Raw genomic sequence first — 25,845 nt, 5'->3', positions numbered from 1 at the left:
AGATAAGAATTTTCTGGACACATTACTTTTGACTGAGAAAGATTCCCAACAAATATCTGAATAGTTAAATCACCCATGATCACTATGGTATATTTTTTTGAGAACAAAAACATCTGATGTAAAAAAAAGTTCATCCTTATCTTCAGTTTGTCCAGGAGGCCTATAGCAAACACCTACAATAATGTACATTCTGTTTTTCTCTCCTTGTTTTCTTACACAAACAGTTTCTACAGAGCTACCATTCTCTGAAGCTTGGATCTCTGTGGAGATATAAGCTTTCCTAACACACAATGCAACATCTCCTCTCCTTGTGTTAAGCCTGCTTTTAATAAATAAGTTGTAGCCTTAAAGGATTACATTCCAATCATATGTATCATACCACCAATTTTCAGTGATGCCTATGTCATGATATCTCTCTTCTTGTATTAGCCACTCCAATTCTCATTGTTTGTTTCCCATGTTCTGTGCATATGTATTGACACATTACAGTTTGTAGTCATTTTCTCTTGCTCCTCTACTTTCATTCAGAATTAAAAAAAAAAAAGATGCATAAGGAAAAAATATCGTGTCATTGCAGAGAATCAAGTGCTCATACTGCCTGCTATAAACTACAATGGGAAACCATCAGCTGGAATCCATCTTTGTGGCTGTCATGCAGCACTATATTTCCCTTACAGAGACTGCCACCACAGGCAGTTCTCCAAAATGTCCTACGAACCCTTTTTCAACATGGCAATGCCAGGTTACATGTTGCTTGTTCAACTATGATCAGCCTCACATAAAAAAAAATTATGTTGGTGTCCTAAACTTGTCAATGCAACCAGTCAGTGAACACCTGATAGTACAAAGATGGCATCTGTGTGTCATCCATTTTTTCAATAAATTACTTCCACAAATGGACAAGTTCTCTCTGAAAAATGGACTACAATAGGACGTTTTGTTTTTATGCAGTCCACTGATCAACAGAACAAAAAACTGACATGGGAATAGCCACATAAAATATAATGCATCAGTAGGCTGTCAGTGGAGAAAAAACATAGCATGCAAAAAGCAAGGATCGAGGAAAAAATAAAGCCTAAAAATGAATTTACTTGACTGTATTTTACAGCTTGTGTTTTGGCCTGCATTGTCCAGACTACTTCATATCGCCTGATCCAAACTAACAGCCTATCATATGCCTATGAAGATGTTAGTTCAGGTCAGGAGACCTGCCGTCAATCCAGATTTGCAACCCAAACACGGACTTTAAAATATAGTAACGTGAATGCAGCCTTAAAAAAAAATTAGCAGTTTTTTATTAAAATATTTTTTGATCTGCTTGTCGAGCCTTCAGGTAGTTCACTACAGTGCAGGCTGCTCAATACTGTTCTGTCCACATTCTTACAGCTTTCTCTGCAGTCAGTCTCTGACCTTCCCTAAAGCTTTTCTAAGCTAAATTCATCACAATTATATTTATTTGTATTTATTATTTACCATGGATCTTAGATGAGCTTAAGGAGAGGTCAGAGAGTGATTGCAGAGAGAGAGAGAGAGAGAGAGAGAGAGAGCTTCTCTGATGGAACGAGAAAAGAATGGGATCAAGCAGTATGCACTGTAATGTGTGCACTGTAAGCTCTACAAGCCAAGTGATTTTCATTTTTAAAGCTGTAATGTCTATACTCTTTTGATTTCTCTGCTGCCCAGGAGCTGTGGTATGATCAGACCATGCTCCTGTATGGTCAGACACAGCCATTACACAGTACACAGCAGGGAACATTTATAAGATTATCTCAGCACAGGATCACTATTTTTAAGCACATCCAATTGTGGAACTTATTATTATTCCAAAATATATTGATTTAAATATACTTTTGTTGGTGGCACAACCCCTTTAAATAAGGTACGGTACATCATAATACTCTTAAGGCTATAATCATACACTATGCTGTGTAATAATAGTACAGCATTAGGGCAGTGTGAGCACCCCCTCAGGACATTATGTATTCCTGAAGGTTACATGTACCACCAGTTGAGAACCGAGGGTTTTGTCTATAATTAATTGATATCTGAATTATTAGTGATTAGTTACATTACCTTCTGCACCACGGAATTGTCTTGCACTCTATACTGACTTCAGGGTCAAAGCAGTGTAGCCGGTGGCCATGTAGTACGGTCAATGTAGGAATGGTGGATTGTAAATGACTGCTATTTTAATGATCTTACCAGATCCCCTTTAAATATTCAAGTACTGAGATCAACAACCTTTTTCTTCTAGAAATCTTATTTTACTGAAGCTTCATGGTTGGTCATGGTAATTCCAGTGAAAAAACAACCATCCCTTCCTTTCAAAACTAATTCTCATCCTAGGATACCAAAAAGAATAGCAAAGTGTTCTAAGACTTACAGTTCCTCAACAGTTTGTAGGCATTTCTTCCAGGCAGAAGGCATAAAGTCAGACAGGCTACAGTCTTATATTTTCATTTCATAACCAAATAAATATGATCTACAATTCATATGAAATAAATAGGCACAATCATTAACAAAAATACACCTCTTATTTTATCAGATCTCGCCAATTTGTTGGCAGGCCCAATGTACATTGGGTCCATTATTGGTCCAGCCCACAACCTGTCTGATTGGAGTATTTATAGGTGGCCGGTGATAAACAAAATATCATGGTCCATAAATAATTTACTAATGTTAAAATGCAAAGGGTTGTCCAGGACTTACATACGGATGACCTAGCCAAAGGATAGGTGTAGATTCATCCGAGAAAATCGGGCAGAGTGTGATCAGAGTGTGATCCAATTCTCTCAAATGAAGAGAAGATGGTGAAGAACATATCCTCATCTTCTCCATTCAGTGAGTGTGGAGAAATCAGACTACACTCAGATGTCATCCGAGTGCGGTCTGATGTTTTCCACAGACTCATTGACTTGTATCGTGATCCAAATATTGGTTCACACTTGGGCATGAAGTTTTTTTTTTCCCTGGTTCGGTTCTTTCCGAGGAAAAAATAGGACATGTGCACGGCCCCATAGAATAACATTGGTTCCAGTGGGATCCGATGCTTTGTCGGATTGCACTTGGACTGAAAATAAGACCGTCTGCACAAGCAATTAGAATAGATCATCAATAACATATCGGTGGAGATTCGACCCCAGCACACCCCGTTGTTTGCAGTTCCTTCTGCATCTAGATGTAAATAGTGTCCAGCGCCGGACTGCAGGCCTTTGTATATCATGTAGTGACTGATCTCAAGTTCAGCAGCTCAAATTTTGTTTACTTCAATAGAAACTGAAGAAAAGACCTGAAATTGGCCACTGTGAAGCTTACAGAACTGTGCTACCCCAGCTCCACATACATCTGGCTGCTACAAACAGATGATTGGGTTGGCGGGAGACAGACCTCCACTGATCTGATGTTGATGACCTACTCCAACGATAGGTCATCAATATCAAAGTCCTGCAAAGCCTCATTTAAAATCAAAGGTCCCAGAAATGTAAAACAATTCTTATCAACATATGAAATGTATTAAGCATGGAAACAAACATCATGAGACCTGATTTTTGGAAGGCATCATAGAAAAGCTACTTTGCATAATATATGACTTAGTATAAAGCTGAACAGTCTATTCATGGTAAGATGGAAACTGCGGCTCCAAATTATTGTCAAAAATAGATGATACGTCTTGTCCTTCATAGTCCGCGAACATGAGCTAAATCACATTCTCAAACAGCTGCATAGAGCACATGATATTTTCATCCTAAAAGACAGAAAATAATAGAAAATGTTCAAAACCAAAAGGTTGACATACATTTTAGAGCAAATCCTGTAACATATTACAACACCGTGAAGTGTGAAGAATAATACCGTGGAGATTGGTGATCAATATTAGAAATTCTTTCAAGGTTTGTATTCGAGAAAAGAAAGTAATTACATTTTGGGTGCCTCTTGTTGGTTTTCATTCAGTAGTAAAGGTCTCTTCTGTTGACACAAGAAATTAAATGATATGTTCACAGATGAGATCTCTTAGGCTAGTTGAGCTTTGAAGGCCAAAGTGATGTAAGCTGAGATATTTCCATATGGAGTTCATGTTCGATGTTTTCTAAAGATGTGCTCACATATATTTGGAGGGGAATACTTCCTTAGCTTTTGTTAAGAGCTTAATAGAAATGTACAACTTCACTCATATGTTGTTTCCCTTCCCTCGGTCAAGGTGGACATTAAAAATATTAGCCATGAAGGTCACCTGTCTGATGTAGGCTGTAACATTTCTTTAAGGGTAGAAGCAGGAAAGATAGGAAAGTGTAACGATCCATTGGCCAGATTTTGATTTCTAGATGGCTAGGTCAGGCCATCTCCAAAGTAACTATTCCCATTAGGTTTTTCTGTGGTTAGTAACAACTTTAACTAATCTAAGGAAGGGAAACCGGTCAACTAGAGTTTATTGATGTGCATTGGAAGCAAAATCTAACCTGTGTGTTCTGATGCCACAAACAAGTTAACTTAATAATAATCTCACAAATAGTTAAAACGATCAGGGGTCAGAACCCACAGACTGGTTACAATGTCCATGCTGTTCCTTGACTACTTCTGAATATAGGCAAATAATCAAAACTTAACCATAAATCAATGGATGAAGTTGGCCTGGTCAGATGAATCACATTTCCTTTTACACCATCTTACGTCACTTAATTAGTGAAGGCTTGGGTAATGCCCTGTTCATTATTCTGCTGGAAACCCTTGGGTCCTGGCATTCACGTGGATTTTACTTTGACACATATCGCCTAACTACATATTTTTTAAAGACCTATCACACCGTTTCATGGCATTATATGATAATGGCAGTGGACTCACTGATACACTGCAAACATTTTTAGGAATGGTTTGAGGAACATGAGAAAGAGTTCAAGGTGTTAACTTTGCCTCCAAATTTATCACTCTGATTGACATCTGTGGGATGTATTGATTAAACAAGCCTGCTTCATACAGACCCCAACTCACAGATTATAGGAAATAAATTACTCCTGCTAATGTCTTGGTGCCATTTGTAGTCTAGAGAACTCTATGCCAGGAGGTCATACCTAGAGTTATTTTGTGGCATGAGATTGGTCTACCCAATATTTTGTTATTATTATGTCTGATTGGTGTATATGTGAGTTACTGTAGCCATAACCACAATGGGTTAAATGCTAATTTTAGAAAATACTCTACATATGATTTACTCATGTTACTCATTTCCTTTCCAAGCATTCAGTCAGATGAGAATCCTCTGGTGAACGTAGTCTTTGACATAATTCAGCTCAGACTGAAGTATAACTAAGGACATTCTGTTCTGCCATTTTGACAAACACAATATCCAATCAATGTTTAGACGGGCATGAAAATGTATCAATTCTTAATGCTATTAGCCTTTTGTTTGTAATAATTATGCAACTACATATTCTTTATTATCAACGATGCCTATACTCCACATATCTATCCATACCCGAGTCTTCTTATCAAAACACAGTTTTTAGTTAGAGTGAGTACAGAAAGTATTCAGACCCCTTTACATTTTTCACTCTTTGTTTCGTTGCAGCCATTTGGTAAATTCAAAAAAGTTCATTTTTTCACATTAATGTACATTCTGCACCCCATCTTGACTGAAAAAAACAGAAATGTAGAAATGTTTGCAATTTTAACAAAGAAAAGCTGAAATATCACATGGTCATAAGTACTCAGACCCTTTGCTCAGACACTCATATTTAAGTCACATGCTGTCCATTTCCTTGTGATCCTCCTTGAGATGGTTCTACCACTTCACTGGAGTCCAGCTGTGTAATTAAACTGATAGGACTTGATTTGGAAAGGCGCACACCTGTCTATATAAGACACCACAGCTCACAGTGCATGTCAGACCAAATGAGAATCATGAGGTCAAAGGAACTGGCCAAGGAGCTCAGAGACAGAATTGTGGCAAGGCACAGATCTGGCCAAGGTTACAAAAGAATTTCTGCAGTACTCAAGGTTCCTAAGAGCACAGTGGCCTCCATAATCCTTAAATGAAAGACGTTTGGGACCACCAGAAGTCTTCCTAGACCTGGCCGTCTAGCCAAACTGAGCAATCGTGGGAGAAGAGCCTTGGTGATAGAGGTAAAGAAGAACCCCAAGATCACTGTGGCTGAGCTCCAGAGATGCAGTAGGGAGATGGGAGAATGTTCTACAAAGTCAACTATCACTGCAGCCCTCCACCTTCAGGCCTTTATGGCAGAGTTGCCATACAAAAGGCTCTCCTCAGAGCAAGACATATGAAATTCCTCATAGAGTTTGCTAAAAAACACAAGAAGGACTCCCAGACTATGAGAAATAAGTTTCTCTGGTCTGATGAGATGAAGATAGACCTTTTTGGTGATAATTCTAAGCAGTATGTGTGGAGAAAGCCAGGCACTGCTCATCGCCTGCCCAATACAATCCCAACAGTGAAACATCGTGGTGGCAGCATCGTGCTATGGGGGTGTTTTTCAGCTGCAGGGATAGGACGACTGGTTGCTATTGAAGGAAACATGAATGCGGCCAAGTACAGAGATATCCTGGATGAAAACCTCTTCCAGAGTGCTCTGGACCTCAGACTTGGCTGAAGGTTCACCTTCGAACAAGACAATGACCCTAAACACACAGCTAAAATAACAAATGAGTGGCTTCAGAACAACTCCGTGATCATTCTTGACTAGCCCAGCCAGAGCCCTGACCTAAACCCAATGGAGCATTTCTGGAGAGACCTGAAAATGGCTGTCCATCAACGTTCACCATCCAACCTAGCTGAACTGGAGAGGATCTGCAAGGAAGCATGGCAGAGGATTCCCAAATCCAGGGGTGAAAAACTTGTTGCTTCATTCCCAAGAAGACTCATGGCTGTACTAGCTCAAAAGGTGCTTCTACTCAATACTGAGAAAAGGGTCTGAATACTTATGACCACGTGATATTTCAGTTTTTCTTTTTAAATAAATTTGCAAAAATGATTATACTTCTGGTTTTTTTTTCAGTGAAGATGGGGTGCAGAGTGTACATTAATGAGAAAAAATGAACTTTTTTGAATTTACAAAATGGCTGCAATGAAACAAAGAGTGAAAAATTTAAAGGGATCTGAATACTTTCCGTACCCACTGTAAGTGTAACTCATGTTATAAAAAATATAAAAACAATTATTTACTGTAAACTGGTCAACATGTACTGATCTTTTACCATAGACCTGTTGCATAAATGGACATAGAACTACATTAAACAAAGATGTTCCTTAACCCCTTCACGAACTTGGGATTTTCCGTTTTTGTTTTCTCCTTCCCAGAGCCAGAACGTTTTCATTTTTGCGTCCATTTGGCCTTGTGAGGACTTGTTATTTGCAGGACAAGTTGCAATTTCGAACCATTGATTGACCATTGATTTTGCTATATAGTCTACTGGAAAACAGGAAGAAAGATGAGGAGAAATTGCAAAAAAAAGTGCAATTCCACAAATTTTTTTTTTACCATGATCACTAAATGCTAAAACAGACCTGACATTATGATTCTCCAGGTCACTACGAGCTTGTAGATACAAAACATGTATAGGTTCTATTTATTTAAGTGGTGAAAAAAAAAAATCCAAAATTAGGGTAAAAAAAAAATAAAAATCCTGACCAGTAGTGTCTCCATTTTTTGGGATCGGGGGCTGGGAGAGGGTTTATTTTTTTCGTGCCAAGCTGACGTTTTTATTGACACCATTCTGGGGTAGATGCGATGTTTTGAATGCCTATTACTGTATTTTATTGCAGTGTTAGGGCGACCAAAAAAAAGTTATGTCGTTTACTGATCAGATTAATTTAGTTTATATTTTGATAGATCGGGCGATTCTGAATGTGGCGATACCAAATATGTGTAGTTTTGATTTTTTTAATTGCTTTATTTTGAATGGGTCAATAGGGGGGTGAATTGAACTTTTATAATTAAAAAAAAAAACATTTTTTTTTCTACTTGCTACTTTTTCTACTTGTTTCAATAGTCTCCTTAGGAGACCTGAAGCTGCGATTATCTGATCGCCTGTGCTACACATAGGAGGTCTTCAGCTGTGCTATGTGTAGCAAAAATCATCATCTGCTATGAATGTTGACCCGTGGCATCCGCAATGACAAGCATGGGCATCTTCTGCACACCCTCGTTATCATGCCAACCCATTGGCACCCCGCGATCATGTGACAGGGTCGAAGATGGGCAGGGTTTGTGACGCGCTTCCTGTAAGCGAGATTTAAATGCCGCTGTCAGAGATTGACATCGGCATTTAACATGTTAACAGCCGCAGGAGAATCGCGATTCCACCCATGGCTGTTAGTGACTCATGACAGCTGATCCTTTGCTGGAAAAGATGCGGGCTCAGCCCCGGAGCCAGCATCAAGTGCCAGGACACGACCATGCCGAGACACAATCTATGACATACCTAAATGTCATGGGTAGTAAAGGGGTTAATATTGGATAAGATGAGCTAGTGTTTCTCCCAGGCTTAATATAAAATCTCTTGCTGTTGATTCTTACACTGTTACATGACTACAACTTTCTTAGGAAACTTTCTTTGGAAAATATGTACCTGAACCTTATTTGAGCCTTGACCCTTTAAAGGTTCAATCATGTCCAGCTCTTACCTTCTGTCCTCCAGGTTATAAATTTAGGTCCATGGAGTCTTTCCTGACGCGACTTATGGCCCAGAACGTGCACTTTATGTTGCCCATTTATGAATATGTTGAATTAAACATCATATTCCAAATAACCTCTGACTGAATCCTCCGCCGACCGCACACCACACAGAGGAGATGGCCCTCGGGCCTGAAGTGTTTCAGTGGAGGATTTCTTTATTTAATCTTTATTAATCAGTGCTGTTTTAAAGCTTTAAGCAGATTTCACAATACAAACTGTATGCATTAATAAATACAATAAATAGATGTCTTAGACCTAATGATGGTGGACTTACTTTGAAACAAAAAAAACAACAACCCACAACTTGTCAGAATGGCTGTATAATCTTCTTGTTAAAATCATCATTTTATGAGTCAAACAAGAGTTTATAACTTTAACCCCTTCATGACCTTGGGATTTTCCGTTTTTCCGTGTTCGTTTTTCCCTCCCCACCTTCCCAGAGCCATAACTTTTTTATTTTTCCATCAATATGGCAGTGTGAGGGCTTATTTTGTGCGGGACGAGTTGTACTTTCGAACGACATCATTGGTTTTAGCATGTCGTGTACTACAAAACGGGAAAAAAAATCCAAGTGCGGTGAAATTGCAAAAAAAGTGCAATCCCACACTTTTTTTTTTGTTTGGCTTTTTTTCTCAGTTCACTAAATGCTGAAACTGACCTGCCATTATGATTCTCCAGGTCATTACGAGTTCATAGACACCAAACATGTCTAGGTTATTTTTTATCTAAGTGGTGAAAAAATATTCCAAAGTTTGCTAAAAAATTTTTTTTGCCATTTTCCGATACCCGTAGCATCTCAATTTTTCGTGATCTGGGGTCGGTTGAGGGCTTATTTTTTGCGTGCCGAGCTGACGTTTTTAATGATATCATTTTGGTGCAGATACGTTCTTTTGATCGCCCGTTATTGCATTTTAATGGAATGTCGCAGCGACCAAAAAAACGTAGTTCTGGCATTTTGAATTTTTTTCTCTCTACGCCGTTTAGCATTAATCCTTTCTTTTATTGATAGATCGTGCGATTCTGAACGCGGCGATACCAAATATGTGTAGATTTGATTTTTTTTTTATTGATTTATTTTGAATGGGGAGAAAGGGGGGTGATTTAAACTTTTATATTTTTTTTTTTTTTTCACTTTTTTTTTTTACTTTTGCCATGCTTCAATAGCCTCCATAGGAGGCTAGAAGCTGGCACAGTACGATCGCGTCTGCTACATAGCAGCGATCATCAGATCGTTGCTATGTAGCTGAATTGCAGGTGTGCTATGAGCGCCGACCACAGGGTCTCAAGGACCTCTATGGTTACTATGCAGAAGCATCGCTGACCCCTGATCATGTGACGGGGTCGGCGATGCGCTCATTTCCGGCCGGATGGCCGGAAGCGCCGGTTAAATGCCGCTGGCAGAGTTTGACAGCGGCATTTAACTAGTTAATAGCGGCGGGTGAATCGCGATTTCACCCGCCGCTATTACGGGCACATGTCAGGCTGTTCAAAACAGCTGACATGTCCCGGCTTTGATGCAGGCTCAGCGCCAGAGCCCTGCATCAAAGCTGGGTATGTGACCTCGGACCTACTATCCTGTCCGAGGTCAGAAAGGGGTTAATAATGACAGAATTATACACACATTCTGACATGGAAAGTAAGTACACCAGGCTCATCAGGTCTAAGATCTACTTAATAATGTATGATGCTTGTATTGTGAAATCTGATGGCTAATACACTTTATATGGAGTCTCTCAACAAAAATATGACTGTTCAAACCAAGCACAAGTGTTCTGTGCAACCTTGGTGTAGCCAAAGAGTTCAGTGCACCTTCCTATCTACTTGTTTTACATCTGTCTCCACTCGCCTCTGTCTTCTATAAAGCCAAAGCTGTCAATGATGGAAAACAAGTACAGTACATGGGAAGGTTCACTGAACAGTTTTGCCACACTAAGGGTGCACTGAACTGTTTGGCCATACCATGGGTGCATTGAACTGTTTGGCCACACCATGGGTGCATTGAATTGTTTGGCCACACCAAGGGTTCACTGAACTATTTGGCCACACCATGGGTGCACTGAACCGTTTGGCCACACCAAGGGTGCACTGAACTGTTTGACCACACCAAGGGAGCACTGAATTGTTTCGCCACACCATGGTGGCACTGAACTGTTTGGCCACACAATGGGTGCACTGAACTGTTTAGCCATACCAAGTGTGCACTAAACCATTTCGCCACACAAAGGGTGCACTGAACCATTTGGCCACACCGAGGGTGCACTGAACCTTTGGCCAAACCAAGGGAGCACTGAATTGTTTGGCCACACCAAGGGTGCACTGAACCATTTGGCCACACTAAAGGTGCGCTGAACCTTTGGTCAAACCAAGGGAGCACTGAACTGTTTGGCCACACCAAGGGTGCACTGAACTGTTTGGCCACACCAAGGATGCACTGAGCACCAGCGTTTGGTTTGAACAGTCATTTTTTTTGCTGACAGGCTCCCTATAAAGTGTATCAGTCACCAGACTTCACAATACAAACAGCATATATTATTAACTAGATCTAGAAGGCCTGATAAGGCTAGTGTACTTACTTTAAAAATCCATTCTATAATTCCTACATACTCCTCTTATCCTTCTTGGTATTAAAATAAGCTCTAGTTGAACTTAATAAATGTTCATCTTAATAAGATTTTACAGCTGTTCTAATGATTTTTTTTTAAGTAAGTAGTCCATCATTAGGTCTGCTTGAACAGTCATTTTGTGCTGATAGACCTCCTTTATATGCAACTATATGCTGAAGTTTATCTCCTTGCTAAAATAAATACATAATCTACATAATACAACCATGGCTGGCATTTATAAACTTATTTCTGTGAGCTGCATTTTGAACACAAGTTGTATTTTGATTGATACTTACTTTTTGGCAGCTTTCTATGAATTCCTCTATAGTGACAACTCCATCTTTATTTATGTCCATTTTCTGTAAAATACATAGTCTAGATATATAATTGCCCTTATAAGAAAAGTGTATATTAAGTGGGAAATTTCATAAAAAAAAATACATAAGTCACATTTTTATTTCTAACATATTTTCCACATTTTTTTTGTCAAAGTAAAAAGTTATGGTGTGAATATTGTAGATTTCTTAAAGGGGTTGCCTCTTCTTATATAATGGGTAAACTTGCAAAGTGTTTGTTAAAACATAAAACTTTGCTGCTTACCTTTTTACTAAAAATCCTCTCCTTTCTCAAGATATGAAGGTTTTTTTAAGTCTGTTTTGTTCTTCTTCTTGTGTAAATTATTGGCCACTTTGGGAGTATAAGAGGTGGCCGGTTTCCAAGGCTTGTAATGCCCTCAAGCTCACTGGATTGCTGGATTATAGGATCATAGAATGCTAGAGTTGGAAGGGACCTCCAGGGTCATCGTGTCCAACCCCCTGCTCAATGCAGGGTACACTAAACCATCTCAGACAGATATCTGTCCAGCCTTTGTTTGAAGACTTCCATTGAAGGAGAACTCACCACCTCTCATGGCAACCTGTTTCACTCATTGACCACCCTCACTTTAAAAAAGTTTTTTCTAATATCTAATCTGTATCTCCCCCCTTTCAGTTTCATTCCATTGCTTCTCGTGTTTTCATGTGCTAATGAGAATAAGGATGATCCTTCTACACTGTGACATCCCTTCAGATATTTGTAGACAGCTATTAAGTCTCCGCTTAGCCTTCTTTCTTGCAAGCTAAACATTCCCAGATCCTTTAACTGTTCCTCGTAGGACATATTTTGCAGTCCGCTCACCATCCTGGTAACTCTTCTCTGAACTTGCTCCAGTTTTTCAATGTCTTTTTTAAAATGTGGTGCCCAGAACTGGACACAGTATTCCAGATGAGGTCTGACCAAGGACCAGTAGAGGGGGATAATTAAATCATGTGATCTAGACTCTAAGCTTCTCTTAATACATCCTAGAAAAGTGTTTGCCATTTTTGCTGCTGCATCACACTGTTGACTCATGTGCAGTCTGTGATCTATTAGTACAACGAAGTCTTTTTCACACACACTGTTGCTTAGTTCTATTCCTCCCGTTCTGTAGATGTTTTTTTTTTCTCGTCCAGGTGTAGAATCTTGCATTTCTCCCTGTTATATACCATTGTATTAGTTGCTGCCCATTGTTCAAGCTTATCTAGATCCTTCTGAATCCTTTCTCTGTCTTCTATAGGACTTCTTCCAGCTTCAGTGTCTCTAAGCTTCTCCATACTGCAGAAGCAAAGCTGGCTCTGCGTGCAGCCAGGGAAAGCGCATGTTACAAATCAGCTGTGTGACCATGGTCCGAACTATCAATGTTCAGTATTGCACCAACACTAGCAGGTGAGTGGTGCTAACCTGAAGAAGAGAAGAGGATGCACCCCCTTTAGGTTATATCTGTATCTAAATTCTGAGTGTAAATAATAAATATAAACTTATTTGAAATGTTAGCTTATGTTGATGGTCAAGGTCTTACACACATTATGCATTAATTATTTTCAGACAAAACCAGTAGTGGATCTTAAATTAAAGAGTAACCATCTTTTTAATTTTATTTCATAAATCATTAGTACACATGAAAATAAGAAACTTTGTAATACAGTTGGGCTCAAAAGTTTACATACAAAAAAGGGCTATATTAACACTCAAAAAAAATCCCAAGAATTAAATAGGACAAAACTCACAACGCAATATAAATCAACTACCATGTGAACGTCATCACGGACCCATATATCTAGACACATGATTGCTTTATTGTATGTTTATTGGCTGGATGTTTGGATAAACAGCATCGACCCCCTCCCCTACGCACGCCTCCTGAGGAAGTCTTGAGGAAACGTGCGTTGGGGCGGCAGGGACGGTCTCCCACTGGCACATTACCTGTATATTTCACTGGTATGATATGTTCTATCTCATGTTAAATACTGGGATTGTAGTAAGTGGTGGTTTACCTTAGGTTATACTACATGCATTTGCACTTTAATTATTTTTTAATTAACCTATAGGTGGCCCTATTAGCTTCTGAACTTTATTTATGGCCCTATATGAGTAGGATTTTGTAAGTTCACTTATATGTGGCATGTGTCAATGCGACATTAATCAAGGTATTTATGGTGCGTCAGTGGTAGTCTGTCCTTGTGAATATGGTGTCCAGTAGTTCTTGTTCTTAAATGTTCTTATTCTTACTGGATTAATAAAGGTTCTATTTTAAAGGATTATACTCTTTGTGTGGTCTTTATGCACCACGTGGTAGTTGATTTATACAAAAAAGGGCTGTAATGTTATTGATTTCAGTATGAAACTTGTTAATTTGGTTCTCCGTGATAATTTTTCTATGTTTGGTGATGACTTTTTTTCTACAGAAACAGGGTACAGTCATGGGGCCCAATGTGGCCATGCCTTATGCTAATTGCTATATGGCATATTTTAAAGAACACTACATTTACTCGAATTCTATTAACGTTATCACACAGTGGATGTACCTATATCGATAAAATTATTTCTATTTTTTCGGCATCTGAATAGGGTGTGCCGAATCTATTTTCATAGAAGTATACATGCCCCACCAGAATTTTTGCTTTCTTTGCCTTTCAACACCAACATTTTTTCTCCACTCATGGCTAGTGGTTGAGTGAAGCCATTTATTGTCAAACTACTGTGTTTTCTTTTTTTAAATCATAATGACAACCCAAAACATCCAAATGACCCTGATCAAAAGTTCACATACCCTGGTGATTTTGGCCTGATAACATGTGCAGAAGTTGACACAAATGGGTTAAAATGGCTACTAAAGGTAACATTCTCACCTGTGACCTGTTTGCTTGTAATCAGTGTGTGTACATAAAAGCTGAGTGAGTTTTCTTGGATCCAGACAGACTCTTGCATCTTTCATCCAGCCACTGATGTTTCTGGATTATGAGTCATGGGGAAAGCAAAAGAATTGTCAACGGATCTACAGGAAAAGGTAGTTGAACTGTATAAAATAGGAAAGGGATACAAAAAGATATCCAAGGAATTGATAATGCCAGTCAGCAGCATTCAAACTGTGATTAACAAATGGAAAATCAAGGGCTCTGTAAAAACAAAACCACGGTCAGGTATTCCAAATTTTACCCACAACTGCCAGGAAAATTATTTGGGATTCAAAGAAAAATCCACAAATAACATCAGCTGAAATACAGAACTGTCTGAAAATTTGCGGTGTGGCTGTTTCAAGATGCACAATAAGGAGGCTCTTGACGAAAAATGGGCTGCATAGTCAAGTCATCAGAAGAAAGCCATTACTGGGCAAATGCCACAAAGTATCTCGCCTACAATACGCAAAACAGCACAGAGACATGCCTCAAAACTTCTGGAACAAGGTAAATTGGAGTGAAGAGACTAAAATTGAACTTTTTGGCCACAACCATAAACATTACATTTGGACAGAGGTCAACAAGGCCTATTATGAAAGGAACATGATCCCTACTGTAAAGCACGAAGGTGGATTACTGATGTTTTGGGGATGTGTGAGCTACAAAGGCACAGGAAACTTGGTCAAAGTTAAAGGATAAATGAATGCAGCACGTTATAGGCAAATACTGGAGGCAAATTTGCAATCAACAGCCTGGAAGTTGCGCATGGGACGTACTTGGATGTTCCGACATGACAACGATCCAAAACACAAGGCCAGATCGACCTGTCATTGGCTACAGCAGAACAAAGTGAAGGTTCTGGAGTGGCCATCTCAGTCTCCTGACCTCAATATCATTGAGCCACTCTGGGGAGATCTCTAACGCTCAGTTCATGCTAGAGAGCCCAGGAATTTACAGCAACTGGAGGCTTTTTGCCAAGAAGAGTGGGCAGCTTTACCATCTGAGAAAATAGAGAACCTCATCCACAACTACCACAAAAGACTTGAAGCTGTCATTGATGTTAGAGGGGGTAATACACAGTATTAAGAAATGGGGTATGTAAACTTTTGATCAGGGTCATTTGGATGTTTTGGGTTGTCATTATGATTTAAAAAGAGAAAACACAGTAGTTAAGGTACCTTCACACGAAGCGACGCTGCAGCGATAGCGACAACGATGCCGATCGCTGCAGCGTCGCTGTTTGATCGCTGGGGAGCTGTCACACAGACCGCTCTCCAGCGACCAACGATGCCGAGGTCCCCGGGTAACCAGGGTAAACATCGGGTTGCTAAGCGCAGGGCCGCGCTTAGTAACCCGATGTTTACCCTGGTTACCAGCGTAAAAGTAAAAAAAACAAACACTACATACTCACCTGCGCGTCCCCCAGCGTCTGCTTCCTGACACTGACTGAGCTCCGGCCCTAACAGCACAGCGGTGACGTCACCGCTGTGCTTTCACTTTCACTTTAGGGCCGGCGCTCAGTAAGTGTCAGGAAGCAGACGCTGGGGGACGCGCAGGTGAGCATGTACTGTTTGTTTTTTTTACTTTTATACTGGTAACCAGGGTAAACATCGGGTTACTAAGCGCGGCCCTGCGCTTGGTAACCCGATGTTTACCCTGGTTACCAGTGTAAAACATCGCTGGTATCGTTGCTTTTGCTGTCAAACACAACGATACACGGCGATCGGACGACCAAATAAAGTTCTGGACTTTATTCAGCGACCAGCGACATCACAGCAGGATCCTGATCGCTGCTGCGTGTCAAACTAAACAATATCGCTAGCGAGGACGCTGCAACGTCACGGATCGCTAGCGATATCGTTACAAAGTCGTTTCGTGTGAAGGTACCTTTAGACAATAAATGGCTTCACCCAACCATTAACCATGAGTAGAGAAAATGTTTTGGTGTTATCATTCATATTCACTGAAAAAAGGCCAAGAAAGCAATAATTCTGCCGGGGTATGTAAACGTTTGAGCACAACTGTATATCTGATCAGAGTACTCTGCTTCTTTCTCCTCCTGGACTGATCTTTCTTTGTAAGTGCATGGCTAAAGTCTGTAAAATCTTTTATGCAGTGAAGATAGATTTTCCCATTACTGAGATAGGAGATGGCAGTTGGTGTTTTTAATTTCTATGGAGGGGGAGGAGCTAGAGGCCAACACAGACATTCTGTTGCAAGTTCTCCTGAAATGACAATTCTCCATAGAACTTTATGAGCACAAACTGCCATTTCCTATATCAGTAATTGAAAAAATATGTATTAATTGAAAACAGATTTTTACCTGTTAATTGAAAATTTTGAAAATGAATAATCAGTCATTGAGGAGTAGAAAGTGATTTTTTCTCATTGTAATATATCCTATGTTTCTTATTCTCATGGATACTATTGATTTATGGAATAAATAAATTGATGGTTACTCTTTAGGAAAAAAAGGATAAATATGCAAAAACTGCACTTGGACCATTCTAATTGTATGTGTACAAATCAAATACATTTCTGTCCTCTAAACAGTCTCTACTAATATGTCACAGATAACAGCTTTATATGTGGACCTTACCTGGAAGAAGTTTTCCACGTGTTGTTTTGGGGTATCTTCCCTAACAACAGGGTATGTGCATTTACCCATCATATCATAAATCGCCTTCATGATGTCAAGCATCTCCTGCAAGACATTATCAGTAGACATCAACATCAGCTTCCATGAGGAGTATTTCCAATTGAAGATACAACATATAAAGTTAAGCAAGTTGAAGATTAAATAATCTCTATAAGGACTAAAGTTAACCCCTTTACCCCTAAGGGTGGTTTGCACATTAATGACCGGGCCAATTTTTACAATTCTGACCACTGTCCCTTTATGAGGTTATAACTCTGGAACGCTTCAACGGATCCTGATGATTCTGACATTGTTTTCTCGTGACATATTGTACTTCATGATTGTGGTAAAATTTCTTTGATATTACCTGCGTTTATTTGTGAAAAAAATGGAAATTTGGTGAAAATTTTGAAAAATTGGAATTTTTCAACTTTGAATTTTTATGCCCTTAAATCACAGAGATATGTCACACAAAATACTTAATAAGTAACATTTCCCACATGTCTACTTTACATCAGCACAATTTTGTAACCAACATTTTTTTTTGTTACGGAGTTATAAAGGTTAACCAGCAATTTCTCGTTTTTACTACACCATTTTTTTTTAGGGACCACATCACATTTAAAGTCACTTTGAGGGGTCTATATGATAGAAAATACCCAAGTGTGACACCATTCTAAAAACTGCACCCCTCAAGGTGCTCAAAACCACTTTCAAGAAGTTTATTAACCCTTCAGGTGTTTCACAGGAATTTTTGGAATGTTTAAATAAAAATGAACATTTAACTTTTTTTCACAAAAAAATTTACTTCATCTCCAATTTGTTTTATTTTACCAAGGGTAACAGGAGAAAATGGACCCCAAAAGTTGTTGTACAATTTGTCCTGAGAACGCCGATACCCCATATGTGGGCGTAAACCACTGTTTGGGCGCATGACAGGGCTCAGAAGGAAAGGAGCGCCGTTTGACTTTTCGATGCAAAATTGACTGGAATTGTCCCGCGCTTTATCTCCAATGTTACTAGGTGACCACGTCCCAGAATTCCCTGCGCTGTTTTTGCAGAGGAGGCCGGAGGCCTATGGGGACTTGGCTATCTCTTTCCTCCTATATCTACTTCTCTGGCATAAGTGAGGTTTTGACAAAGACCATCCTTGGTCAAAACGTTAACCTTACTTGAATCTCATGATCTGCCACTACTGTATTTGTAAAAACCACCTGGTGATGTTTGTATATATGAATAAAGAAACCACACATCTTGCATAACTTTCAACTACCTGAGTGCGGCTGATTCTCTCTTTGATACTTGGACTGTTTGTTCGAGCCTGCACCAACTAATTAACAGTGTGCACATCATTTTCCTGGATATTGGAATTGAGATGGGACGCCATGTTGCGTTTGGAGAGCCCCTGATGTGCCTAAACATTGAAACCCCCCACAAGTGACACCATTTTGGAAAGTAGACCCCCTAAGGAACTTATCTAGTTGTGTGGTGAGCACTTTGACCCACCAAGTGCTTCACAGAAGTTTATAATGCAGAGCCGTAAAAATAAAAAATCATATTTTTTCACAAAAATGATCTTTTCGCCCCAATTTTTTACTTTCCCAAGGATAAGAGAAGAAAATGGACCCCAAAAGTTGTTGTCCAATTTGTCCTGAGTATGCTGATACCCCATATATTGGGGTAAACCCTTGTTTGGGCACACGGGAGAGCTCGGAAGGGAAGGAGCACCGTTTTACTTTTTCAACGTAGAATTGGCTGGAATTGAGATCAGACGCCATGTCGCGTTTGGAGAGCCCTTGATGTGCCTAAACAGTGGAAACCCCCCAATTCTAACTGAAACCCAAACACACCCCTAACCCTAATACCAACTCTAACCATAACCCTAACCACACCCCTAACCCGAACATGCCCCTAACCCCAACCACACCCCTAACTCCAACACACCCCTAACCCTAATCCCAACCCTAACCACACCCCTAAATCCAACACAATCCTAACACTAATCCCAACCATAACCCTAACCACACCCCTACCCCTGACACACCCCTAACCCTAATCCCAACAGTAAATGTAATCCAAACCCTAATCCTAACTTTAGCCCCAACACTAATGCTAACTTTAGCCTTAACCCTAAATTTAGCCCCAACCGTAACCCTAACTTTAGCCCCAACCCTAACTGTAGCCCTAACCCCAACCCTAACCCTAGACCTTACCATAACCCCAACCCTAGCCTCAACCCTAACCCTAGTCCTAACCCTAGACCCAACCCTAACACTAGCCCCAACCCTAACCCTAGCCCTAATCCTAGCCCCAACCCTAACCCTAGCCCCAACCCTAAGCCTAGCCCCAACCCTAGCCCTAACCCTAGCGGGAAAATGGAAATATATACTTTTTTAATGTTATTATTTTTCCCTAACTAAGAGGGTGATGAAGGGGGGGTTTGATTTACGTTTATAGTGGTTTTTTTAGCAGATTTTTATGATTGGCAGCCGTCACACACTAAAAGATGCTTTTTATTGCAAAAAATAGTTTTGCGTCTCTACATTTTGAGAGTTATAATTTTTCCATACTTTGGTCCACAGAGTCATGTGAGGTCTTATTTTTTGCGGGACGAGTTGACGTTTTTATTGGTACCATTTTTGGGCATGTTACATTTTTTGATCGCTTTTTATTCCAATTTTTGTAAGGCAGAATGACCAAAAACCAGCTATTCAAGAATTTCTTTTGGGGAAGGGGGAGTTTATACTGTTCCGCATTTCGTAAAATTGATAAAGCAGTTTTATTCTTCGGGTCAGTACGATTACAGCGATACCTCATTTATATCTTTTTTTATGTTTTGGCGCTTATTCGATAAAAACTATTTTATATAAAAAATAATTATTTTTGCATCGCTTTATTCTGAGGACTATAACTTTTTTATTTTTTTGCTGATGATACTGTATGGTGGCTCATTTTTTGCGGGACAAGATGACGTTTCAGCGGCACCATGGTTATTTCTATCCGTATTTTTGATCGCGTGTTATTCCACTTTTTGTTTGGTGGTATGATAATAAAGCGTTTTTTGCCTCGTTCTTTTTTTTTTACGGTGTTCACTGAAGGGGTTAACTAGCGGGACAGTTTTATAGGTGGGGTCGTTACGGATGCGGTGATACTAAATATGTGTACTTTTATTGTTTTTTTATATTTAGATAAAGAAATGTTTTTATGGGAACAATATTTTTTTCTCTTTATTTAGGAATTGTTTTTTTTTTTTTTTTTTACCCATCTGAATATTTTTTTTTTACTTTATAACACCGCCCCGGGGGGGTCATCATGTTATAAGATCAGATCTCTGATCTGACACTTTGCAGAGCACTGTGCCAGATCAGCGATCTGACATGCAGGGCTGCAGGCTTACCAGTGCTGGCTCTGAGCAGGCGCTTGTAAGCCACCTCCCTGCAGGACCCGGAAGTAGCCCCGCGGCCATTTTGGATCCAGGGCCTGCAGGGAGGAGGTAGTAGACCCTCAGAGCAACGCGAGCACATCGCGTTGCTCCGAGGGTCTCAGGGAAGCACGCAGGGAGTCCCTGCGTGATGCTTCCCTATATCGCCGGAACACTGGGATCATGTTTGATCACGGTGTTCCGGGGGTTATTGTGCCGGAGGCGGTCCGTGACTACTCCTGGCACATAGTGCCGGATGTCAGCTGCGATAGTCAGCTGACATCCGGCTGCACTCCCCCGTGAGCGCGGCCGATCGCATATGACGTACTATCCCGTCGGTGGTCATACGGGCCCACCCCACCTCGATGGGATAGTACATCATATGCAGAAAGGGGTTAAAGATTTAAAGCATTTTCTTTGTATTTTAGGCAAAAAATATATATATTTTCATCTTTTACATATTAAAAATTACAAAAAGTAAAATTGGCCGATGCAAAAGTTTGAGCTCCCTGTATGGTTAGTACCTAGTAACACCCCCTTTTTAAAGTATCACAGCTTTTTGTAGCCAGCCAAGAGTCTTCCAATTCTTGTTTGAGGGATTTTCATCCATTCTTCCTTGGAAAAGTCTTCCAGCTCTGTGAGATGCTTGGGTCGTCTTGCATGCACTGCTATTTTGAGGTCTAGCCATAGATTTTCAAGGATGTACAGGTCAGAGGACTGTGAGGGTCATTGAAAAACCTTCAGTTTGCGCCTTTTGAAGTAGTCTATTTTGGATTTTAACGTGTTTTTAGGATCATTATCCATTTGTAGATGCCATCTTCTTTTCATTTTCAGCTTTTTTACAGATGGTGTTATGTTTGCATCAAGAATTTGTTGAAATTTCATTGAATCCATTCTTCCCTCTACCTGTGAAATGTTCCCTGTGCCATTGGCTGCAACATCATCCAAAAGCATGATTGATCCACCCTCATACTTAATGGTTGATGAGATGTTCTTTTCCTAAAATTCTGTGTCCTTTTTTCTCCGCACATACCTTTGATCATTGTGACCAAAAAGTTCTATTTTAACCTCATCAGCCTACAGGACTTGTTTCCAAAATGCATCAGGCTTGTTTAGATCTTCTTTTGCATACTTCTGACGCTGAATTTTATGGTGAGTACGCAGGAGAGGTTATATTATGATGACGCTTCCATGAAGGCCATATTCGTGCAAGTATCTCTGAACACTAGAACAATGTACCACAACTCCAACTTGCAGTCAAGCGGAGGTTCTGATTTGCCTAGCAATCTTACGAGCAACTCTTACTCAAATTTTGCTTGGTCTTCCAGACCTTATCTTGACCTGAACTGTTTCTGTTAGTCACCATTTCTCAATCACATTTTGATCTGAGGAAAGACCAACTTGAAAACACTTTGCCATCTTCTTATAGCCTTCTCCTGCTTTGTGAGCCTCCACCATTTTCATTTTCAGAGTGCTAGGCAGTTGCTTAGAGGAACCCATGGCTGTTGTTTTTATGACACAAGGTATGTTAGATGTTAGCTTAGGTTTCATCCCTAATGTCATGGACGAAGGTGTTGGCACCCTTGAAAATGAAGTATTTTGCCCAGAAAATTATTACAATTCCAAATGATTATTTCCTTTGAGAGTATTGGAACAACACAAAAAAGGCTGAGGGAAAAAAATGCAAATTTGATATATATTTCACATAAAACCACAAAAATGGGGAGGACAAAATTATTGGCACCCTCAACTTAATATTTGGTGGCATACCCTTTGGAATAAATAACCGTAATCAATCGCTTTCTGTAACAAATCAACAGGCTACTTACACCTCTCTACTGGAATTTTGGACCATTCTTCTTTTGCAGACTGCTCCAGGTCACTCATAAATGAAAGGTGCCTTCTCCCAACAGCAATTTTAAGATGTCTCCAGAATTGTGCTATGGGATTTAGATCCTGACTCATTGCTGGCCACTTCAGGACTCTCCAGCTCTTTGCTTTCATCCATTTCTGGGTGCTTCTTAAAGTATTTTTAGGGTCATTTTCCTGCTGGAAGACCCATGACCTAGGAAGCACACCCAGCTTTTTAATACTGAGCATTACATTGTGACCCAAAATCCTTTGGTAATCTTCAGATTTCATAATGCCTTGCATACAGTCAAGGCACCCAATGCTAGATAGAGGCAGCAAAACAACCCAAAATATCTTTGAACCTCCACAATATTTGACTAGGTGCTGTGTTCTTTTCTTTGTAGGCCTCATTCCATTTTGGGTAAACAGTAGAATGATGTTTTTTTTAAATATAAAGCTATTGTTTTCATCTATCCACAAGACGCTTTCCCAGAAGGAATTTGGCTTACTAACGTACATTTTGGAAAACTGCAGTCTAGCTTTTTTTATGTCTGTGTCAGCAGTGAAGTTCTCCTGGGTGCCATAGCATTTCTTTTCATTCAAATGTTGACAGATAGTTCGCTCTTATGCCTTGAATTTCTTTGGCACCTGATTGGGGCTGATTATCCACCATTCGGATTATCCCATATTGCAAATTTTCTTAAATTTTTCTCTGCCATCCACGTCCAGGGGCTGCTTATTCACCATCAGAACTATCCTGCATTGCAACATTTTATCAATTTTTCTCCACCGTCCCGTCAAGGGAGATTAGCTACCGTGCCATGGGTTGTAAACTCCTTGATTATGGTGTGCACTGTGAGCAAACAAACTTCAAGATCTCTGGTGATGGATTTGTAACCTTGAGATTGTTGATATTTTTCAACAATTTTGGTTCTCAAGTCCTCACAGTTCTCTTCTCCTCTTTCTGTGCTTAGTGTGGCACACATAGACGCACAATGCAAAGATTGGGTCTTCTCCCCTTTTTAGGTGTTTTTTTTCTATTTTAATTACTACAAACCTTGTTGCGGTTTGAGAAGGATTTCCACGCACCATGAGCTATTACAGTGCTGCTTCTGCTTTACGAAGATTATATATATATACACAGATTCACATATACATACACACATACAGTACCAGTCCACATGTTACATGTTCATGCAATGATTTTCCTTGTTTTTATGGGAATGTGAACATTTTAGGTTCAGACTGAAGGCTGCAAAACCACAAAGGTATATTTACAGAAACAAGGGGTGAAGAAACACATGTACAACAGAATGTATGTTAAACGTTAAATCACTCAAACTGCCCCATTTTACTCTGATGAAAGCTTTACATCCCCTTGGCATTCTTTCAAGCATCTTTTTCAGGTGTTTGCTTGGAATGGCTTCCAACATTCTTCACGCAGTTCCAGGAGGGTTAAGCACTTGTAGGCTGCTTTGCCTCCACTCTGTGGTTCAACTGATCCCACACCATATCAATTGGGTTGAAGTCAGGTAGTTGTGGAAGCCATGTCATCTGAAGAAGCTCTCTATCTCTCTCCATCTTGGTCACATAACCCTTATTTAGAATGGAGGTGTGATTTGGGTATTTATCCTGTTGCAACACACATGGTGATCCCAGTAAGTGCAAATCAGATGGCATGGCATGCCCCTACAGAATGCTGTGGTAGCCATGCTGGGTAAGTGTGCCATGAATTTGGAATAAATCGGCGTCAGTATCATCTACAAAACACCCTACACCATCACATCTTCCCTCCATGCTTCACTTTGGGCACCAAAAATGTAGATACCTACGCTAACCTTTTCTGTTTCTCACTAATACATGGCAGTTGGCACCATAAATCTCAAATTTTAACGTAAGACCACAGCACAGATTTCCACTGAACAAATGTCCAGTTTTTGTGTTTTTTTTCTTCCAAGCAATTCTCTTTGTGTTTGCAGGATTCAGTAATTGCTTCTTGCTTCTTTGAAGGAAACAAAACAAAGTTTGATTCTCACAGTCTCCCCTGCACAGTTGATGTTGAGATGTGTATGCTACTTCTTACCTACCTATTATTTATGAAGGCTGTTGTCTAAGGTGCTGTCAATTTGTGGTCTTTGAGGCTGGTAACTCTGATGAACTTATCCAATGCAGCCAGTGGCGTAGGAAGGGGGTGCGGGGGGGGGGGGGGGGGGCGAGCCGCCCCGGGCGGCACAATGCCGGGGCGGGTCCGATCCAGAGAGGAGGAGGAGGAAGAAAAAAAAAAAAAGAGAAACGCAGGCCCTTTAAATCTTCGGGCGGCATGACCAGGGCCCCCCCCCGATGGCCCACCCTTCTACAACAGCGCTGGCATTGGGCCCCCCATTCTAATACTCACCTCTCCTGGTTCCTGCGTCAGCTGCAGCAGCTGCAGCGCCCTCTGACTCTGCGATGTCTCAGGGCAGAGGGTGCGATGACGTCATCACTGCGCGCTCAGCCTCTCTGTCCTGAGCGTTGCAGAGCCGGAGAGACACTGAGTGCACCGGACCTGCGCTGGGAACGGGAGAGGTGAGGATTTGACTTCTTTTTTTTTTTCTTTATGTCTGACTCAGACACACTGGGGGTAATATGCTGGACACACTGGGGCAGATTGCTGGACACACTGGGGCAGATAGATTGCTGGACACACTGTCTGGGGGCAATGCTGGACACACTGGGGTAATGCTGGAGACCCTAGGGCAGATTGCTGGACACACTGGGGGCAATGCTGGACACTGGGGCAGATTGCTGGACACACTGGGGCAGATTGCTGGACACACTGGGGCAATGCTGGACACTGGAGCAGATTGCTGGACACACTGGGGGCAATGCTGGACACTGGGGCAGATTGCTGGACACACTGGGGGCAATGCTGGACACTGGGGCAGATTTCTGGACACACTGGGGGCAATGCTGGACACTGGGGCAGATTGCTGGACACACTGGGGGCAATGCTGGACACTGGGGCAGATTGCTGGACACACTGGGGGCAATGCTGGACACTGGGGCAGATTGCTGGACACACTGGGGGCAATGCTGGACACTGGGGCAGATTGCTGGACACACTGGGGGCAATGCTGGACACTGGGGCAGATTGCTGGACACACTGGGGCAATGCTGGACACTGCGCCTGTGCGGCCACCCTGCTTGTGGATCCCAGCCCCGCACTCTGCATAATGCATAACACACTGCGGGGCTGGGATTACCAAGGTGGGTGGCCGCACAGGCGCAGTCTGCAAGCCTGGCTGTGACGTCAGCCAGCCAGAGCTCTCTGCGCCTGCACCAAACAGCGATACACAGCATATGCGCCGGATTTCATAGGCAAACAGCGCTGAGGGGGCGATGCCCGGCGTTG

General features: G+C 40.9%; 1 protein-coding gene across 5 annotated transcripts in view; it reads right to left on the bottom strand.

Moving 5' to 3' along the window:
* Nucleotides 1-2,431: 2,431 nt before the first annotated feature.
* KCNIP4 (potassium voltage-gated channel interacting protein 4) overlaps nucleotides 2,432-25,845 on the bottom strand; it is a 1,385,815-nt gene continuing 1,362,401 nt past the window's right edge. For all 5 annotated transcript variants that reach the window (XM_077279981.1, XM_077279984.1, XM_077279983.1 and 2 more), the window contains 3 exons: nucleotides 17,144-17,248; nucleotides 11,587-11,649; nucleotides 2,432-3,745 (listed from right to left, as the gene is read on the bottom strand). In XM_077279981.1, the coding sequence (XP_077136096.1) occupies nucleotides 3,698-3,745; nucleotides 11,587-11,649; nucleotides 17,144-17,248 (216 nt within the window). In that variant the 3' untranslated portion in view covers nucleotides 2,432-3,697. The remainder of the gene's footprint in view (nucleotides 3,746-11,586; nucleotides 11,650-17,143; nucleotides 17,249-25,845) is intronic.

The sequence above is a fragment of the Ranitomeya variabilis genome, chromosome 1 (genome assembly GCF_051348905.1).
Source record: "Ranitomeya variabilis isolate aRanVar5 chromosome 1, aRanVar5.hap1, whole genome shotgun sequence".
Classification (NCBI taxonomy): Eukaryota; Metazoa; Chordata; class Amphibia; order Anura; family Dendrobatidae; genus Ranitomeya; species Ranitomeya variabilis.
The sequence above is the reverse complement of the archived record's forward strand: the minus strand, read 5'-3'. Positions and strand labels throughout refer to the sequence as shown.